At 35.2% G+C, this 17,413-nt stretch overlaps 1 protein-coding gene across 2 annotated transcripts in view; it reads left to right on the top strand.

The window, feature by feature from the left end:
- The window catches only part of BMP2K (BMP2 inducible kinase), a 108,714-nt gene that overhangs the window by 54,269 nt on the left and 37,032 nt on the right, over window positions 1-17,413 (top strand). For both annotated transcript variants that reach the window (XM_043448562.1, XM_043448563.1), the window contains exons 4-7: window positions 2,096-2,238; window positions 5,250-5,371; window positions 7,451-7,532; window positions 11,569-11,701. In XM_043448562.1, coding sequence (XP_043304497.1) covers window positions 2,096-2,238; window positions 5,250-5,371; window positions 7,451-7,532; window positions 11,569-11,701 — 480 coding nt within the window. The remainder of the gene's footprint in view (window positions 1-2,095; window positions 2,239-5,249; window positions 5,372-7,450; window positions 7,533-11,568; window positions 11,702-17,413) is intronic.

Genomic DNA, 17,413 nt, shown 5'->3' on the forward strand with positions numbered 1-17,413 from the left:
GTAATAATAGAAGGAACAAGTGTGTATACACCTTCTTCAGTTCAGTCACTCAGTCGTGTCTGACTCTTTGTGACCCCATGGACTTGAGCACACCAGGCTTCCCTGTCCATCACCAACTTATGTCCATCGAGTTGGTGATGCCATCCAACCATCTCATCCTGTGTCGTCCCCTTCTCCTGCCTTCAATTTCCCAGCATCAGGGTCTTTTCCAATGAGTCAGTTCTTTGCACCAGGTGGCCAAAGTATTGGAGTTTCAGCTTCAGCATCAGTCCTTCCAATGAATATTCAGGACTGATTACCTTTGGGATTTGATCTCCTTGCAGTCCAAGGGACTCAAGAGTCTACTTTAACACACAACTCGAAAGCATCAATTCTTCGGCACTTGGCTTTCTTTATAGTCCAACTCTCACATCTATACATGACTACTGGAAAAACCATAGTTTTGTCTAGAGGGACCTTTGTTGGCAAAGTAATGTCGCTGCTTTTTAATATACTGTCTAGGTTTGTCATAGCTTTTCTTCCAAGGAGCGAGTGTCTTTTAAGTTCATGGCTGCAGTCACCATCTGCAGTGATTTTGGAGCCCCCCCAAAATAGTCTGTCACTGTTTCTATTGTTTCCCCATCTATTTGCCATGAAGTGATGGGATCAGATGCCATGATCTTAGTTTTTTGAATGTTGAATTTTAAGCCGACTTTTTCACTCCTCTTTCACTTTCATCAAGAGGCTGTTTAGTTCTCCTTTGCTTCCTGCCATAAGGGTTATGTCATCTGTGTATCTGAGGTTATTGATATTTCTCCCAGCAATCTTGATTGATGGCAGCTTGTGCTTCATCCAGCCCAGCATTTCACATGATGTACACTCTGCATATAATTAAATAAGCAGGGTGACAATATATAGCCTTGATGTACTCCTTTCCCAATTTGGAACCAGGTGTTGTTCCATGCACCTTCTTACACATTACAAAATAACAGACATTCATTTATTCAAACTTGTTAAAGGAAAATTTCAAACACAAGCTTGCCTTTTTAAATTTCCAAACTTTATTTAGGTTAGAATGTTTTCTGAATGAATCATATATTTGTATTCTGAGAATATGATAGTAAACTTTCTCTTAGTATAAAAATTGTCACCATTATGCTATCAGTTATTGTAGTCCACTCAATACTTATTTAATAACTCTCTCAGGGCTTGTTGGTGTGGCTGTTTGACTTTGGTAGGTTACTCTGCCCTGGTAAGTTATCTCTTAACCTGGTTTAGAACATTAGTCCCTTATACATCTCTTTTTCTCTCTTGTGATTCCTCCATCCCCCTGTCAAGAAGATCTTTTCAAAATCTGATCAGGAAGTTTCCTTGATTCTCAAGACAAAATCTTAAATTTCTCTCTCTCTTGTCAGTATCATCTTTATTTTACTCTCTTCTTGATGCTTTCTAGACCATACTCAAATTGGTTCTCTTTAAGTTATTCAAAATCATCAAACTGTTTCCCAAACTAGAGGCCTTTTTACATGTCACTTGCTGTCACTAGGGTGTTCTGCCAAATCTCTGCCAGGTTAATTTCTAGTTAACCTTCAGTTTAAACATAAATAATCACTTCCTTAGACAGGCCTTCTCTGCCAGTCTCTTCTTCCCATCCTTTACCAATTTAAATTTGGGTTTTTCTCATATTATCCTTGTTGTTTGTAACTTTGATAAATATTTATGTGTGTGATTGTTTAATAATTTATCTCTACCTTTAGGTATAAATTTTGTGATAATAGATACTTTATTTTCGTTCACCACTGTTTACCCCCGTAATTAGCATAGTTGAATAACTGTTGCTTCAAATTTGTGATGCCATCAGTTACAAGATACATCTTGATTTTGGAATTGTTAAAATGTTAAAATCATCAGATATTCTCATATCAAAGATATAAAATGTGAAAAAAAATTATGTCATTGAAGCAACAGAATATGGTGTATAATAAGCATTTTTACATGAAAATAATGAGAAAGCCAGTTTTCCATTACCTGAGACTGTAAAGTCATTTCTTAATTTCTTTGTCTGTGGTAGTCTTCAGTTATTAAAAATGTCATCAATATTACTTTTTTTGGTTAGCTGGGCAGGTAGTGAATCAGATGAATAAGAAGCTGCAGACTGGCTTTACGGAAGCAGAAGTGTTACAGATATTCTGTGATACCTGTGAAGCCGTTGCAAGGTTGCATCAGTGTAAGACTCCGATAATTCACCGGGATCTCAAGGTAGGAACTTTAGACTCCTTATGGATTACTACCTTTTAAACTTTGGAGTTAAAATGTCCTTGGACTGTCTTCATCTAAAGCAGTTCTTGTTACCAGCACTCAGACTGGTCTCTCCGTTCTCTGCTGCGTTCCCTGAGGCCATGTAAAGACTGACTGCAGAATTGAAGCTGTGCTTTCCATGACCCTGACAGTTTCTCACATGGTTGTAGAAGTGGATTTTGTGCTCCCTGCTCTGCTTCCGTTGTACTGAGCAGGCTTCTCTAAAAGGTTTCACGTGAACAAGAATGTGAACGTCACCGCCGCAGGCGGGGTGTCTCTCCATACTGTCCTGCCAGCACTCCTCCTGTTTCCTGTAGTTCATTTTAAGCATCAAGGAATTTTCCAGAGATATTGGAGCTCACTGTAAATGGGTCTCTTATTTATTTATACTTTACTACAGTTTTAGGTAATTTCTTATAATTTGGTGGTGATTGTCACTTTAAGGTCACTTTGTCTTTCATATTCATGGAATCTGACCTTTTGTATATGGTACACCTGTTACACTGGAAAAAGTGCCCAAACGGGATTGAAGATTCCTGAAATTATATTGCTTGAGCTATCATTACATTCTTTAGAAACATAGGTATCTTCTTTGATACTTGGAAACACTAAGATTACAAAAATTCCTCTTCCTGAAATGTTCTATGCCCAGATATCCTAAGGTAAACCTTTCCCCCACTTCAAGTTCACTCAGATTCACTTTCTCAGAGTGCTATGCTTGTACCACCTTATTTATAATTACAACATAACCTTTCCATTTTCTACTTGTTCTACCGTTTATTATCATTTGTCAGTTTCTCAGATACTATGTAATTTGCTTATAAGACTGTTGTTTTATTTTCTGTCCTCTTCCATTGGAAGGTAAGCTCTCTGTGAGCAGGGATTTCTCTCTTTTGTTATGATGTATCCAAGCATTTAGTACAGTGCTGGCACATAGCAGAGTCTCAGTAAATGTTTACTGAATGAATGAATCTCAATTCTGGCTTGTTATTGGGCTTCCCAGGTGGCACTAGTGGTAAAGAACCTGCCTGCCAATGCAGGAGACATAAGAGAGGCGGGTTTGATCCCTGGGTTGGGAAGATCCCCTGAAGAAGGGAATGGCAATCCACTCCAGTATTCTTGCCTGGAGAATCCCCATGGACAGAGGAGCCTGGCGGGCTATAGTCCATAGGGCTGCAAAAAGTCAGACACAACTGAGCAACTGAGCACTCAGCACAGACGACTTTGAAAAGTGACAATAAAATGCTCTTAAGATACGAGAGAATAGAAGATGTTACTCAGAATATAGGTTGTTAACCATGAAGGCATCTTTTAGGGAAATTTATGCTAAAGAATACAAGCTAAGGTAAGATCACAGTGTTTGACTCCACATCTCTGTCCCTTAATTTGGATAATCAGTGTAGCATCTTTCATTTCAGTTCTTCTGGATATGCAGCTCTTTTACATTTTCCCTAATAATTTGGTCAGATGATTTTTTGCTATTTTAGCTCATTAACTTTTTTAATGTAAAGTTGATGTTTTCAGCCAAGTTTTCCTTGGTTTTAAAACAAAGACATTGAATTTCATACTATTATATAGACCATATTGACTAGAATTAGTTGTTTTTATGTGTGGAAATTTATTCAAACCTGCTTAAGTAGATATTTTTAAGTAGATTTCTTGTATAAATCCTTATTTTCTACAAGTATGTTTAAAAGTAAATTAAAATGAAGTGGGTTTTGTCATACATTGACATGAATCAGCCATGGAGTTACATGTATTCCCCATCCCAATCCTCCTCCCACCTCCCCCCCCCTCCCCGATTCCCCTGGCCTCCAACTAATAAAAATAATTGGAAAAAAAAAAAAAGTAAACTAAAATGAAATATAGAAGAAAAATTATAAAGAAACTAATGTGAGTATTTTGGTTGAGTGGAGAGAAATTTAATCACTCATTCAAGGCTATATCATAAAAATAAAAACACTGTAAAAAAGTTAATAATAATAGTGTCATTTATTGTATGCTTACCTTATTTCTGTTGTGTTTTAAGCTTTTTACATGTTTTAATACATTCAGCTTTTACCGTTTCTACAACAGTCTCATGTAACAGAGGTCATTTCCCCCAGTTTATAGGTGAGGAAACTGAAGCTCAGAGGGGTTAAGCAAACTGCCCAGGGTACATGTGATAATAAGTGGCACAGTTGGCCTGTGAACCCACACTCTCCTGTTTTAGAAACTGCGCGCGAAACTTTATTTATTTCGACTCTGATCTCTAAGTTAAGACACAAAGTTAGATCTGTGTTTTTCAGTGTAGTATTTTAGATAAAAATGGAATTAGGAGTTAATCAGAGGTAGAATTGGAATGGTTTTTGTTTTTTCTGTAGAAAAACTGAAGTGTCAGAAAAGGATGAAAATGGAGGTAGGGTATAGACTCACTGCTACTAGCAGTTCTTTTTTATAGAAGCGTTAGAGAGAGGACTTATGGTTACTTGAGGGCTTCCCAGGTGGCTCAGTGGTAAAGAATCCACCTGCTAATTTAGGAGATACGGGTTTGATCCCTGAGTTGGAAAGATCCCTGGGAGAAGGAAATGGCAACCTGCTCCAGTAGTCTTGCCTGGGAGATCCCATGAACAGCAGATCCCATGGACTGGCAGGCTACAGTCCATAGGGTCACAAATAGTCGGATACAACTTAGTGACTCAACATGTTACAACAAAAAGGGTTACTTGGCTCTTGTAAAACTCATCCTGGGATGGAAGAAACACTCCTGTGTTCTTAGTGAGAGAAGCAGTAGATAAAGTAACATGTATTTTTGTTCTGAATCATTTGCCCTTTCTCACAGTTTGAGGTGCCGTCTCTCTGTATATACGTGTGTATGTGTGTGTGTGTGTGTGTAAAACAAGTCCTTTGGTATTTATTGTGTAAAAACATTGTTGTAAAAAGACAATTTTCACTTTGAAAATACTACTAATTATTGATTTTCTTTTCTGAAGGTAGAAAATATTTTGTTGAATGATGGTGGAAACTATGTACTTTGTGACTTTGGCAGTGCCACAAATAAATTTCTTAATCCTCAAAAAGATGGAGTTAATACAGTAGAAGAAGAAATTAAAAAGTAAGTGTTAATTTTTGTTTTGTCTCATGAGAATTTTAGTTAACTTGAGTCTGTGACCAGCTCTGCTAGTTTAAACTTTAGATATTCCATTAATAGATCTCTTTAAGATATTTCTGTGTGATATAATTGATTAGTTTATGTCTCATCTAGTTCAGTAGGAAATACATTTTACCATGTAAGCAAAATTTTCATCTACATTGTAAACAAATTAATCAAATTTAACAAATTTGTTAAATAAGCTGTAGTAATTAGTGGAGTCATTAAAGGGAGTTTGAAGTTATTATTGAGTTCAATTAACCATCTTTGTGTTTATTGATACTGAGTGAGGATTTGTGCTTGTTAGGAAAAATACTTAAACTTTGGCCTCGTATTTACTATTAAGAAGTTGATATTATTGCATTGAAAACTGTGTGGAAAACTTGTTACTTTATAATACTGTTTTGGAGAACTCTTTGGTAGAAATATAAATCATATCTGCCTTATATTTTCTTAACCTTGTATTTTCCATGGTTGCTAGAGTATTGTAAGGACTTTCCCTGGCTTTTCTGTTTTCTAGTTTTAGAAAATAGTACTGTTTGTAAATCTTTGATCATCTTAATAAAATGATGCAGAATGCAGAAAGATCTGTCAGAATAGGAGTTTCTAAGTAGCTCCCTTTTTCTAAGTTACTTTTCTTCACTTTCTCACAGATTCTCAGTGGTTTAAGGCTGCCTATGAGCTTTTGTTTGAACTGTGACATGTATTTTGAAATAGGCTCAAATAGAGCTGATATTATTCTGGTCCATTTGTATAAAACTATGGTTTTGTAGACTTGTGTATTTCTACTCAGGAACAGCCAGTGATGGTTATGTTAAGATTCCATAAAAACAAACTCCTTAGTAAACTTATAAACATCCTGAAGAACACCAGAACAATGAATTATTGAATTGGCTTCTTATGGGTATATGTATATACATATAATTTTAAAAGTTATTGAGTTGTGATATATAATGACTGTTACAGAATTCTGCTCAAGCATCTTTGGCTTGCTGGAAGTTTAGTTTTTTGCTGTTAAGATCTGAAGTATAGCTAAAGTTTAGCAGAATTTTACACTAGTGGTGAACGTAATAAGCTCATGGGTTCTTGTACTTAGTGGCTCATAGGAATTAATGGTCTAATTGTTTATTCAGTTCACAGGGCGTACAACATATTGGACACTGTTGTTGATGCTACGGTATAGCAGTAAACAAAAAAGAAGGCCTGTCCTTATGTAGTTTACATTCTGGTTTCTTAGATCACTCCTCTGTAGTAGTATCATTCAGAATGTATCACGTTAGGGTGATTTGAAAAAAATAAGATGGTAGAATATTGAGTTTTTAAGATACTTCATGTAAAATAAAACAAAGTGAATCTTAAATTATGTCATAGTATAGGAATTCCTTTGATATTCTAATAATTTCTCCCATGAAATTGAGCAATACTTTATTCTGTTCATAGTGGATTTGGAGTTTTTATACTTGTAAATATTTATTCACCTTATCTTTTAATTCCAAACTACTTATGCTAACAGTTTTGGAAGTGTACTTAATGTAATTAATAATAATTAATTATGACAACTAGATTACTTTTAAAAGAATAATTATAAAAACAAACCTCAAGATTTACTACCATGTGTAAGAAATTATGTTAGGATTCATAAAAACAAACTGCTTAATAAGCATATAAATTAATTTTTTGAGAGGGTAGAAGTTTCACTTTTAAATTACTACACTAAAATATTTTGATAAGGATATTTTTATAGTCAAATTGTCTTATTTCATTTAAGAAATTCAAGGAAAACCATAGTTCCAGTACATTGTCTTTATTTAATTTTTTCTCTTAAAAATTGTGTTTATGATCACAGATGCAATTGCACTTGTTACAAACGTGTATAATGCTTTGTATTGTTTAATACTTGATGGGCTTTTAATGAGCTTTTAAAGCAGTATTATTTCTCTATAATGTTATTGAACCTAGAAGTTTTTGTAGTGTTTTATGTAGAAACAATGCAGTATGTCTTTTTTTTTATATCTCCGCTCCATTTTACTTATTTACTGCCAGGTATACAACTCTGTCATACAGAGCCCCTGAAATGATCAACCTTTATGGAGGGAAGCCTATCACCACCAAGGCTGATATCTGGGTAAGGCCAAGAAAGGCTGACATTTTCACTAACCAAATTAACAAGATCTGAATTCAGTTGATTATCTTCCCCCTGTCCTCCACAAGGTTATTTCCTAATAAGTAGAAGAGAGTGGTGGACAGTAAAGCTTACTAATAGCAGAAGAAAAATATTAGCACATATCTTCTTGATCCGGAGATGGAAAACTTAGGTATAAAAAAGCAAGTAAACAGTTTCCACATAACGTAACTTTTTACCACAGTATTTTTTAGAATTTAGATTATATATGACGGTTAAAATTTTTTTGATTTGAGTGCAGTTTTGGAAAAGCTGGCCATAACTCTTAACTGGTTATGCTTATAATTTTCTCAAGTATTTTAGGATCTTTTTAGTGGAAACTAGCATGAGTAAAATTTTTAAAAAATTATAAACATACCGTTGACTAACCTCTGTATATTGAGGTTCTTTAGCATCTATATATAGATTGAATTATTGAGGTTTAACATGTTTCTATGGCTTCCCTTGTGGCTCAGATGGTAAAGAATCTGCCTACAGTGCAGAAGACTCAGGTATGATCCCTGGTTCGGGAAGATCCCCTGGAGAAGGAAATGGCAACCCACTCCAGTATTCTTGCCTGGAGAATTCCATGGACAGAGGAACCTGCGGGGCTACGGTCCAGGGTGTCTCAAAGAATTGGACACGACTGAGTAACTAACACACACAACATGTTTCTATAGAGTTGAACTTTATGTTAGAGAGTCAATATGTCTTTTGAGGTTATTTCATAAGTAAAATGTGTTTTGTCTATATTTAATAAACTAGCAGGAAACTATTTTAAATGTGAATTCATTTAAATTTAACAAGCATTCAGCCATATCTGCCACCAGTGGCCATATTAGGAACTGAGGAAAAACATTCAGAAGTATTTCTAGAGTTTACAAGAAAAGTCATTTGATTTCATTTTAAAGCATAATATTTAGAAAGCAGTCAGGCGTAATGGGTGAAAGCAAATGAATATCTTCTTGGTGCTCCTTTCCTGACCAAATTCTTTTATAGAGATTGGGAAATATTCTTGCAAGGTAATAAAAAAAGAGTATCTACAATATTTTTCCCTCTGTCTACATATTATGCACTTTTTCATCAGTGGTTCTTAAATCTTGTGGTAGTTGAATTTGTATGTAATTGAATGAAACCACAAATAGGTTTGATTTAGTCAATTTGCTCCTGCTTACAGATTCCCAGCTTGTATAACTCAAATTCAGTTGGCTCTTCTCAGCATTGACATTTGATTCATTAATTGGCTTATAGTAAATAGCTTGTAGTATAATGTAGAAAACAAATTCAGTTGAATCTTAATTTATAAAATGAAGGTATTAATTAGAGGAGGTGATTGTGGAAGTCTTTTCCTGGCCTAATTTTGTGACTAGTGTTGAAACCCACATTACCTAAAAGAGTATTTCAACAGCGGAGGAAACAACAGATTCATACGTTGACTGCTGTTTTGAAATCATCAAGGGTTGATTTAAAAAAAGTCTTTTAAGAACATGTTTGTTACCCAATGTCTTAACAAAAAGGAGGGAGTCTTTCTTTGTTGTTTGTTTTTCCCCAAGCTTAAAATTTGTGCCAGGATGGCTAAAATTGTCAGCGATAGGTGGCTCAGTGGTAAAGAGTACATCTGCTAATGCAGGAGACATGAGTTTGATCCCTGGGTCAGGGAAGCTCCCCTGGAGAAGGAAATGGCAACCCACTCCAGTATTCTTGCCTGGGAAATCCCATAGACAGAGGACCCTGGAGGGCTGCAATCCATGGGGTCACAAAAGAGTAGGACATAATTTAGCAACTAAACAGCAACAAGTTTAAAATTTATTCCATTTACAGGTTAGTTATATGGAGTGGCATTTCTATAATGGGTAACTGGATATAGCTGTGGGATGACAAATAGATACTCAAAGATAAAAAAGAAGCCAGAAAAAAAAAAAAAAGAAGCCAGAAAAATTATCAGAAAACAGAATGTATTTATATGCTTGACAGAGATAGAGTTTCAATTTCCTTGATACCATTTTTATGCTTGTCATAGCTCAGATGAAATGCCTACAACATTTTAGGTGTGAATTTGAGAATATCCAGAAAAAGAAATCAGTTCATATCAGTTAAGAGCTATATTTTGATCTTATTTCAGAACAGTATTTAGAGAGTTATGATATTGAGGTTAAAGTATTCATTTAGCATATGTATTTTGGAGAAATTCATTTTTTACTTTGAAATTTCTATTGTAGGTTATTTTTATCCTGAGAACTAGGATGCTGATTTTATTGACCAATAGGAAGTTCAGTGAGAGATGCTTCATGTTACCTTTTAATGGGGAAAATGGAAGATGGTGATACTCAACCCTCAGAATTAGGTCATTCATTCCCTCCTGTTTCCTGAACAGTTCTCATTGTATCAAATGGAAAAAGAGGGAAATGCCTTTGGTGTGAAAAAAATTAGGACACCTCCTTGTGTTCACACTCTGAAGCAGAGTATTTTAGATTAATGTTTTTGAAGTACACTGGCATTGCTATCTAAAATTGTTACCTGGGAACTCCCACAACATATACTCTAACAAAAGACACATTACTGAAGGTTTGAGTGACAAGATAAAACTGGCTAAAAAGCAGATCTCCTTTGCTTCACTGTCATCTGGGCAGAAGAAAGGTATAATTTAATGCAGACATTACACCATTAATAGTCATTTTTTTAGTGCTGTTAAGGAAGCCTTATGCTCAGTTTGCAGTATAGAAGCTGAAAATATCTTCCTTAGAGAAAAATGCATCATAAATTTTTTAAAGCCACATTGAACTCGTTACTTCCATTCAGAATCTTTGTAGTTTTATTAGTCACATAGTAAATAATCTAGTAATGTTTTTGAACTAATATATTGAAATTTCTAGAGTCTCTAAACTTGTTTTGTTAAAGGACTTTTGTAATATTGAAAATAATGTTTTGTAAATTAATACTGTTGAACTCAGAAAGGTATTTCTGTATTTTGTGACCTTCGTAGCAGTTATAAAACTAGTGTATTTGTTAATTGGCTTGCCAGGTTGCTGTGTGACGAAAAAGCCAACAAAGGCCAGCTGATGCGCTAGTGTTTAGATAGGCCAGATTTCAGTTATTGCTGATGTCATTGTATAGTAACTACTGGATAATTTTATGTAATCAGTTTAGAGTTAGAATTGTCCCTTACACTCATAACGCTTTGTAGGCGACACTTCTTGTGACAGTGTAATGATTTCTTGAGCAGAAAATCACATTTTATTACCACGTCTCAGATTTGAGCTGTTGGCAGTTTAGCTAAAAATTTCCTGTGCTACTTTTCCAGACACAATTTGTGTCTTAGGGTGTTTTGTATTCATTGTCAGAAAGTAGATTTATTGGCACTGTGATGTCTATGAATCCATACAAGCAAAGCAGACAGAGCCCTTTCTTTCTGAATTTTATATAGATTACTCAGGTACAAATATGACTAGTATAATGTAGAATGAAAATTGTAGGATTATGTTTAGAAGTAGAGAACTAATTTTTATACTATGAAATAATGACATGTGCTCAGTGAATAATCAGTGTTGATGGGTGTCTGATAAATTTAACTGTGCTGGCTAACTCCTATTTGAAACTTGGAGCTTTAAAATGTGTTTTATAGTGAATTTTTAAAATATTCTGCTACAAGGAGCTTTGTGCTTGCTTTGTTGGTTGTTACATGCTAGCTGTGTACTAAATATATATTTTCTTTGTGAAAGAAATGAAAATGTAATTTTTCTCCCAAAGGGAACCAGTCACTTCTAATTTTAGTTCTGTCATTCATGATCTAGTGTTCTATGAGAGCATTAATTCATCCATCTAGCCACACGCATTAATTTAAGTTGTAATTTGTGAAAAGATTGAGTCAATATAGAAACATTAGGCTTTTGTTTTCTTAATAACATATTTAGTTTTTCATTTGTGGCTTTTTTTTTTTTTTGCTCTTGTGATCAAGTTGATACTTGAGTTCTGATGATATTCATGCTTCTTTGTTTTCCAGGCCCTGGGATGTTTACTGTATAAACTTTGTTTCTTCACTCTTCCTTTTGGTGAGAGCCAGGTTGCCATCTGTGACGGCAGCTTCACCATCCCAGACAACTCTCGTTATTCCCATAACATACATTGCTTAATAAGTAAGTACTTGGAAATTTATGAAAAGAATTGTAAGGTACTATACGCAGGGCCTGCTATTTCTGTTCCTTTACCTAAAACTAGTCTTTTAATTTCATGTTATTATAATTTTGTGAAACTGCTATAGTCAAGAAATACATTTAAAAGGATGTTCAGGGCCTTCCCTGGTGGTCCAGTGGTTGAGACTTTGCCTTCCAGTGCAGGGGGTGCTGGTTTGACCTCTGGTTGGGGAGCTAGGATTCCACATACCTCACCGCTATAAAACCAAAACATAAAAACACAGAAGCAATATTGTAACAGATTCAATAAAGATTTTAAAATTTATCTACATCAAAAAAATCTTTAAAAAAAGATGTTTATAAGACTTTTATAGGAATGAAAATAGACTAATTACTGATTAGTACATGGATGTTTTTAAGCTCTAGATAAGCTTTTATAGAACATAGAGGTTATGTAATTAAGGAAACTGGAATTTCTGGAAAAACTTTCCAGCATAACATTTCATTATTCAGTCTTTGTACTTTTGAAATCAAAATAACCTGATCTGTTTCTTGTTTAGATCAAACTATTTCCAATTTAAAATTGTAGTTTATTTGCCACATTTTTTACTGTTTATTCCTTGTTGATTATAAAATCAGAAAGCAAGCTAAGTGTAATATCAGAAGGAGTAATCTTGTGGACCTTTCATTCCAAAAGAATGCCTCAGTTTTTCTTACAGTCTCTTTTCAGAGTTTTTTCTTCGTTTTTGACAGATCCTGTAACTTAATTTCTTGAATATGCACATGGTATAATTTCTGCAAAAGATGATTTGTTACACATTTGGTGATTGACTAACTTTTGTAATTTATGAGGCTCATGTAACTCAAAAAAAAACCACCCCAAAACACAGAGCAAACACTCCAAGAGAAAAACAATCGAAATGGAGCATAAAAGGATATATGTTGCTTCACTTGGCAAACTTATTTAAAGCATAATCTTCTTTGTTTCTTTAAAGAAATCCACATTTCTTTAATGTGGATTTGCCCATACATGTTGGAAATTAGAGGATTATGTCAGCTGAACACAAAAACTACACTACTTCACATAGAGTGTTTTTCCTAGGTGAGGGGAACCAGAGTAATGGCGTGGGGGAGGTGGTGTTATAACTTACAGGGGAAAGGAAATAGCCCTAAGCTTGGCTGCTTCACTGCCAGCATGAACTTTCAGCTCTAATTGGAGAATATTAAACATGAGTGCTTGTATCTGGGGTTTCCTTCCCAGAGAGGTCTACCTCTCAGCTTTTGTGTGACTCTCTGCTAATGGATGGCCTCCTGAATAGCATCCTTTATGGCTCAGAACTGCACTTTATCTTTATTGGTGGATAACCTCCTAGTCTTGTTTTGATATGTTTTTCTGTCCTTCTGACAGCTTTCAGCCAAATAAGCTACCTGCCTGGGCAGTCCAAGTTACCTTTTCAGATACCAATTAATGTTTTTCTCAGAGTTCTGGTGACTGAGCTGTATAGGTTTTCAGTGGTTTGTCTCATCTCTCTTTTCTCCATTAGCCTTGTTATTTTTAGCTTGCCATTTTGCAAAATGTGTATTTTTTTTTTCAAAGAGCAAGCATACCTTTTGAGTATATATGAATAAACATCAGACCCATCAAGCCACTCTGTTTTAACCAGTTGCTTTCTTCCTTCATTGCAAAATTTAGGGCATCAGAAGCATGAAAGAACTGATTAATTGGAATGCTCAAAAAATAGATTGAGGAATTTTCTTTGGCTGTTGAGTGTTCTAGCCAATTGAAATTTAACCTTTCTTTGAAGCTTTTGTTATAAATCACCATATCAGTGGCATGATTTTGTTGTTAAGTATAATGTTTTTTTTTATCACAATTGGACTAAGGATTTTATTGAGGATCTTGCAGTGTCTGCTGATTGCCAAAGGTGGGAGATGGGTGAAAGAGATGAAGGTGGTCAAAAGGTATAAACTTTGAGTTATAAAGTAAGTCCTGAGGATGTAATATACAGCATGTGACTATAGTTAAAAATATTGTACTGTGTACTGTATATTTCAAAGTTGCTAAGACAGTAGATCTTAAAGAGTTCCCATCCCAAGGGAAAACAATGTTTAATTCTGTGAGGTGATAGATATTTACTATATCTACTGTGGTCACCCATTTCATAATACATATATACATAAAATCATTATGTTACTCACATAATGAACTTCTCTGTCTGACCTGGGCTTTCCTGGTAGCTCAGCTGGTAAAGAATCTGCCCGCAATGCAGGAGACCCTGGTTCGATTCCTGGGTCAGGAAAATCCTCTGTATAAGGGATAGGCTACCCACTTTCCTGGTGACTCAGTCGGTAGAGAATCCGCCTACAATGTGGGAAACCTGGGTTCAATCCCTGGGTTGGGAAGATTCCCCTGGAGGAGGGCATGGCAACCCACTCCAGTATTCTTGCCTGGAGAATCCCATGGACAGAGCAGCCTGGCGGGCTACAGTCCACGGGGTTGCAAAGAGTCAGACACGACTGAGTGACTAAGCACAGCACAGCACAGCACTGTCTGACTGACTTGACTTAGCGTATATGCTACCCTCATGTTTATCCATGCTGCAAATGGCAAGATTTCTTTCTCTTTTTTTTTTAATGACTGAATAATATTCCATTGGTATATATACATACATACACACACACACCTCTCACATTTTCTATATCCATTGACCCATTGATGGACACTTAAGTTGCTTTCATGTCTTGGCTATTGTAAATAATGCTGCAGTGAACTTGGGGGTGCACATATTTTTGTGAGTTAGTGTTTTTGTTTCTTTCAGATACATACTCAGAAGTAGGATTGATGGATTATATGATAGTTCTTTTTTCAACTTTTTGACATACCTCCATACTGTTTTCCATAGTGGCTGCACCAATTTATATTCCCACCAACATTGCACAAGGGTTTCCTTTTTTCCACGTTCTACCAACACCTGTTGGGCTTCCCAGGTGGCTTAGTGAGAAAGAATCTGCCTGTCAATGCAAGAAGACACAGGAGATGCAAGTTCTATCCCTGGGTCAGGAAGATCCCTTGGAGGAGAAAATGGCAACCTATTCCAGTATTCTTGCCTGGGAAATCCCACGGACAGAGGAGCATGACAGGCTATAGTCCGTGGTGTCACAGAGAGTCGGATATGACTGAGCGACTAACACACATATACATGTATACTTTTTAAAAGTTGATTTTATATTTGCAATAGAAGCAAAGTTAATGGGAGTGGTCTTGTGGTGACTAACATGATCATTTTAAGTTGGGTAAACAGGGGTGTATTCTAGCTTTTTTGTCTTTTCTAAAAAACTTAGTAACTTGATTCACTTTTAGATCAGTTAGACGTGTGTATTCATTAATCCAGCAGTCCCCAACCTTTTTGTTATCAGGGACGGCTTCCCTAGTGGCTCAGACAGTAAAGAATCCACCTGCCAAACAGGGGACCTGGGTTCAATCCCTGGGTCAGGAAGATCCCCTGGAGAAGGAAGTGGCAACTTACTCCAGTATTTTTGCCTGGACAATCCCATGGACAGAGGAGCCTGGTGGGCTATAGTCCATGGGATTGCAAAAGAGTTGGACATGACTTAGCGAGCAACAACAACAACAGACAAACTAAACAGCCTCCAGAAAATGTATTCCTACATGAAAATGTGAGCTAGGGGAGTTAGAGGTCCTTTTGTTTGCTTGTAAGATGATGTCAATACACCGACAGCCTGGTTACTTAATCATTAGGAGATGTGCTATGCTTAACTTGAGAGAGAGAGTTACCTATACAGATATTGGTTAGAAAACATAAAAGCTCAAATTTATTTATTTCTCTTCAATGCTTCTCATGTACTGTAAAAGAAAAAAAAAATACAGGGTTGCCCAAAGGATTGCCATTCCTCTCTAGATACTCAGAAAACCTTTCCCAAGATTATGCCATGCCAGGAAAGTGTATTTTCGTATCCTCATTGTTCTGTACTCCTGTAGAATTTCTTCTCCTGAACTGCATTTTGTTGTTAGGTCACTGGTCTGCATGAAGGCGGGTATAAGACCTGACTGTGTGTCACTCATTGTAGTTTCTTAGGAACATTGTTCACTCAGTGGGAACCATCTTTAGAAAGACTCAAAGGGGAATTTTCTCTTTGCTTTCAATATTAGAAATGGTGCTTTTTCTTAGCACCTGGTTTGTTTTTAAGAATATTGCAATTCATATAATGGATCATGTTGCCCTATTTGTGTTGACAGCTAGAGAGCTAAATTTTTCCAGTTTTGGCCCTGCATTTGTAGAACCAAACATGTAATTTCTTTACTGACAACATTATCCCTCTTTTTTTTTCCTTCCTTTTAGCCATTACTTTTTCATTAGTCTTAATTTTCTCATATATTAAAAAAGAATTACAGTTTTGTATGCCACTTCAAGTCCTCTATAGGAAAAAGTATTTATAATTAGCTACTATTGAAATAAGATTTTAAAGGCCAAATAAACTGAATTGTTAGGATAGAAAAGTTTTAAGTTTATCAATTTTATAAGTTTCTTGTGATTTGTTTCACTTTTACAAATTACATGAATAAGCATTTATAAAAGTTGGTATAAATGTATTCCCATATCATATACTATTGTTGCTTCTAAAACAATGTATTGCTATCAAGATAAAATATGATTTTGGAGGATAAAATAAACCTTGTAGATTTTTCAGATCTTTTCTGGAATGAGGTTGAATATCAACTAATATTAGAATTAAATGTTTTGAGCTATTTCATTCTAACATGATAAAATAATAAAATATCAATTTTGTAAGTGGTATATGTTAGCCTTTTTAAGTGTATAAAACCAAGTGACGTGCAGAATATAATAAAACTGAGTTCAAAATCTCTCAAATAACTTGTTTGTGCTTAGTGGCACTTGCCATCCAACCATGTTTTTAACCAGGTTAACTTATCATGCTGTCAGCGATGTATTACACGTTATTTGTTCAAATATTACCTATGATTGAAAGGAGGATTTAATTTTGACTTGTAATATTACTTAGGATTGAAAGGAGGATTTAATTTTGATTTGTAATATTAAGGTAGTTATTTATATACTTTTATCTCAACATAATTTTGTTAGCAAATTTCAGAATATTGTCTAATTAATGCTGTAAACTTTATATTGCAAGTAGGTTTAAAAATGATTTGAACATGATAAGAATTTAATCAATGAAGCAGAGTTAGAAGATGAAGAATACCGTAACAAAATATGGTTTTTTTCATGTATAGGATGCAGTATAAATGTCGGCCTTCTTGTGAAATTGTAATTTAGCAAGTAGTTCAAGAAATGTAGTGGCCATTTTGGTTAGAAAAAAGGTCAGGCCTTTCAAGCAGTGCTGTAGGATTGGTGTGAAAACTGTTCATAATAGAACCGTAAGACTATGCTTGTACTTCTAAACATGTTGTGGATAGCATATTGAAATACAGAACTATGATGAATACTGCTGTCATCCATGTGGGAGGAAAATGTGTTTTAAGAAAACTACAGTGCCGACCCTGTACTACTTCCCTATACTACTTTGTTAAGTAGATTGTAATGCATATAGTTTAGTCTTCTCTTCATGTTTCAGAAGCCCTTAAAAATTGATATATCTAAAAATATTAGCAGATACGTAAAAGTTATTTTAGATAATAGTGAAAATAAGGACCCCTACTATAGCCCAGAAATTTTC

The sequence above is a fragment of the Cervus canadensis genome, chromosome 26 (genome assembly GCF_019320065.1).
Source record: "Cervus canadensis isolate Bull #8, Minnesota chromosome 26, ASM1932006v1, whole genome shotgun sequence".
Taxonomy (NCBI): Eukaryota; Metazoa; Chordata; class Mammalia; order Artiodactyla; family Cervidae; genus Cervus; species Cervus canadensis.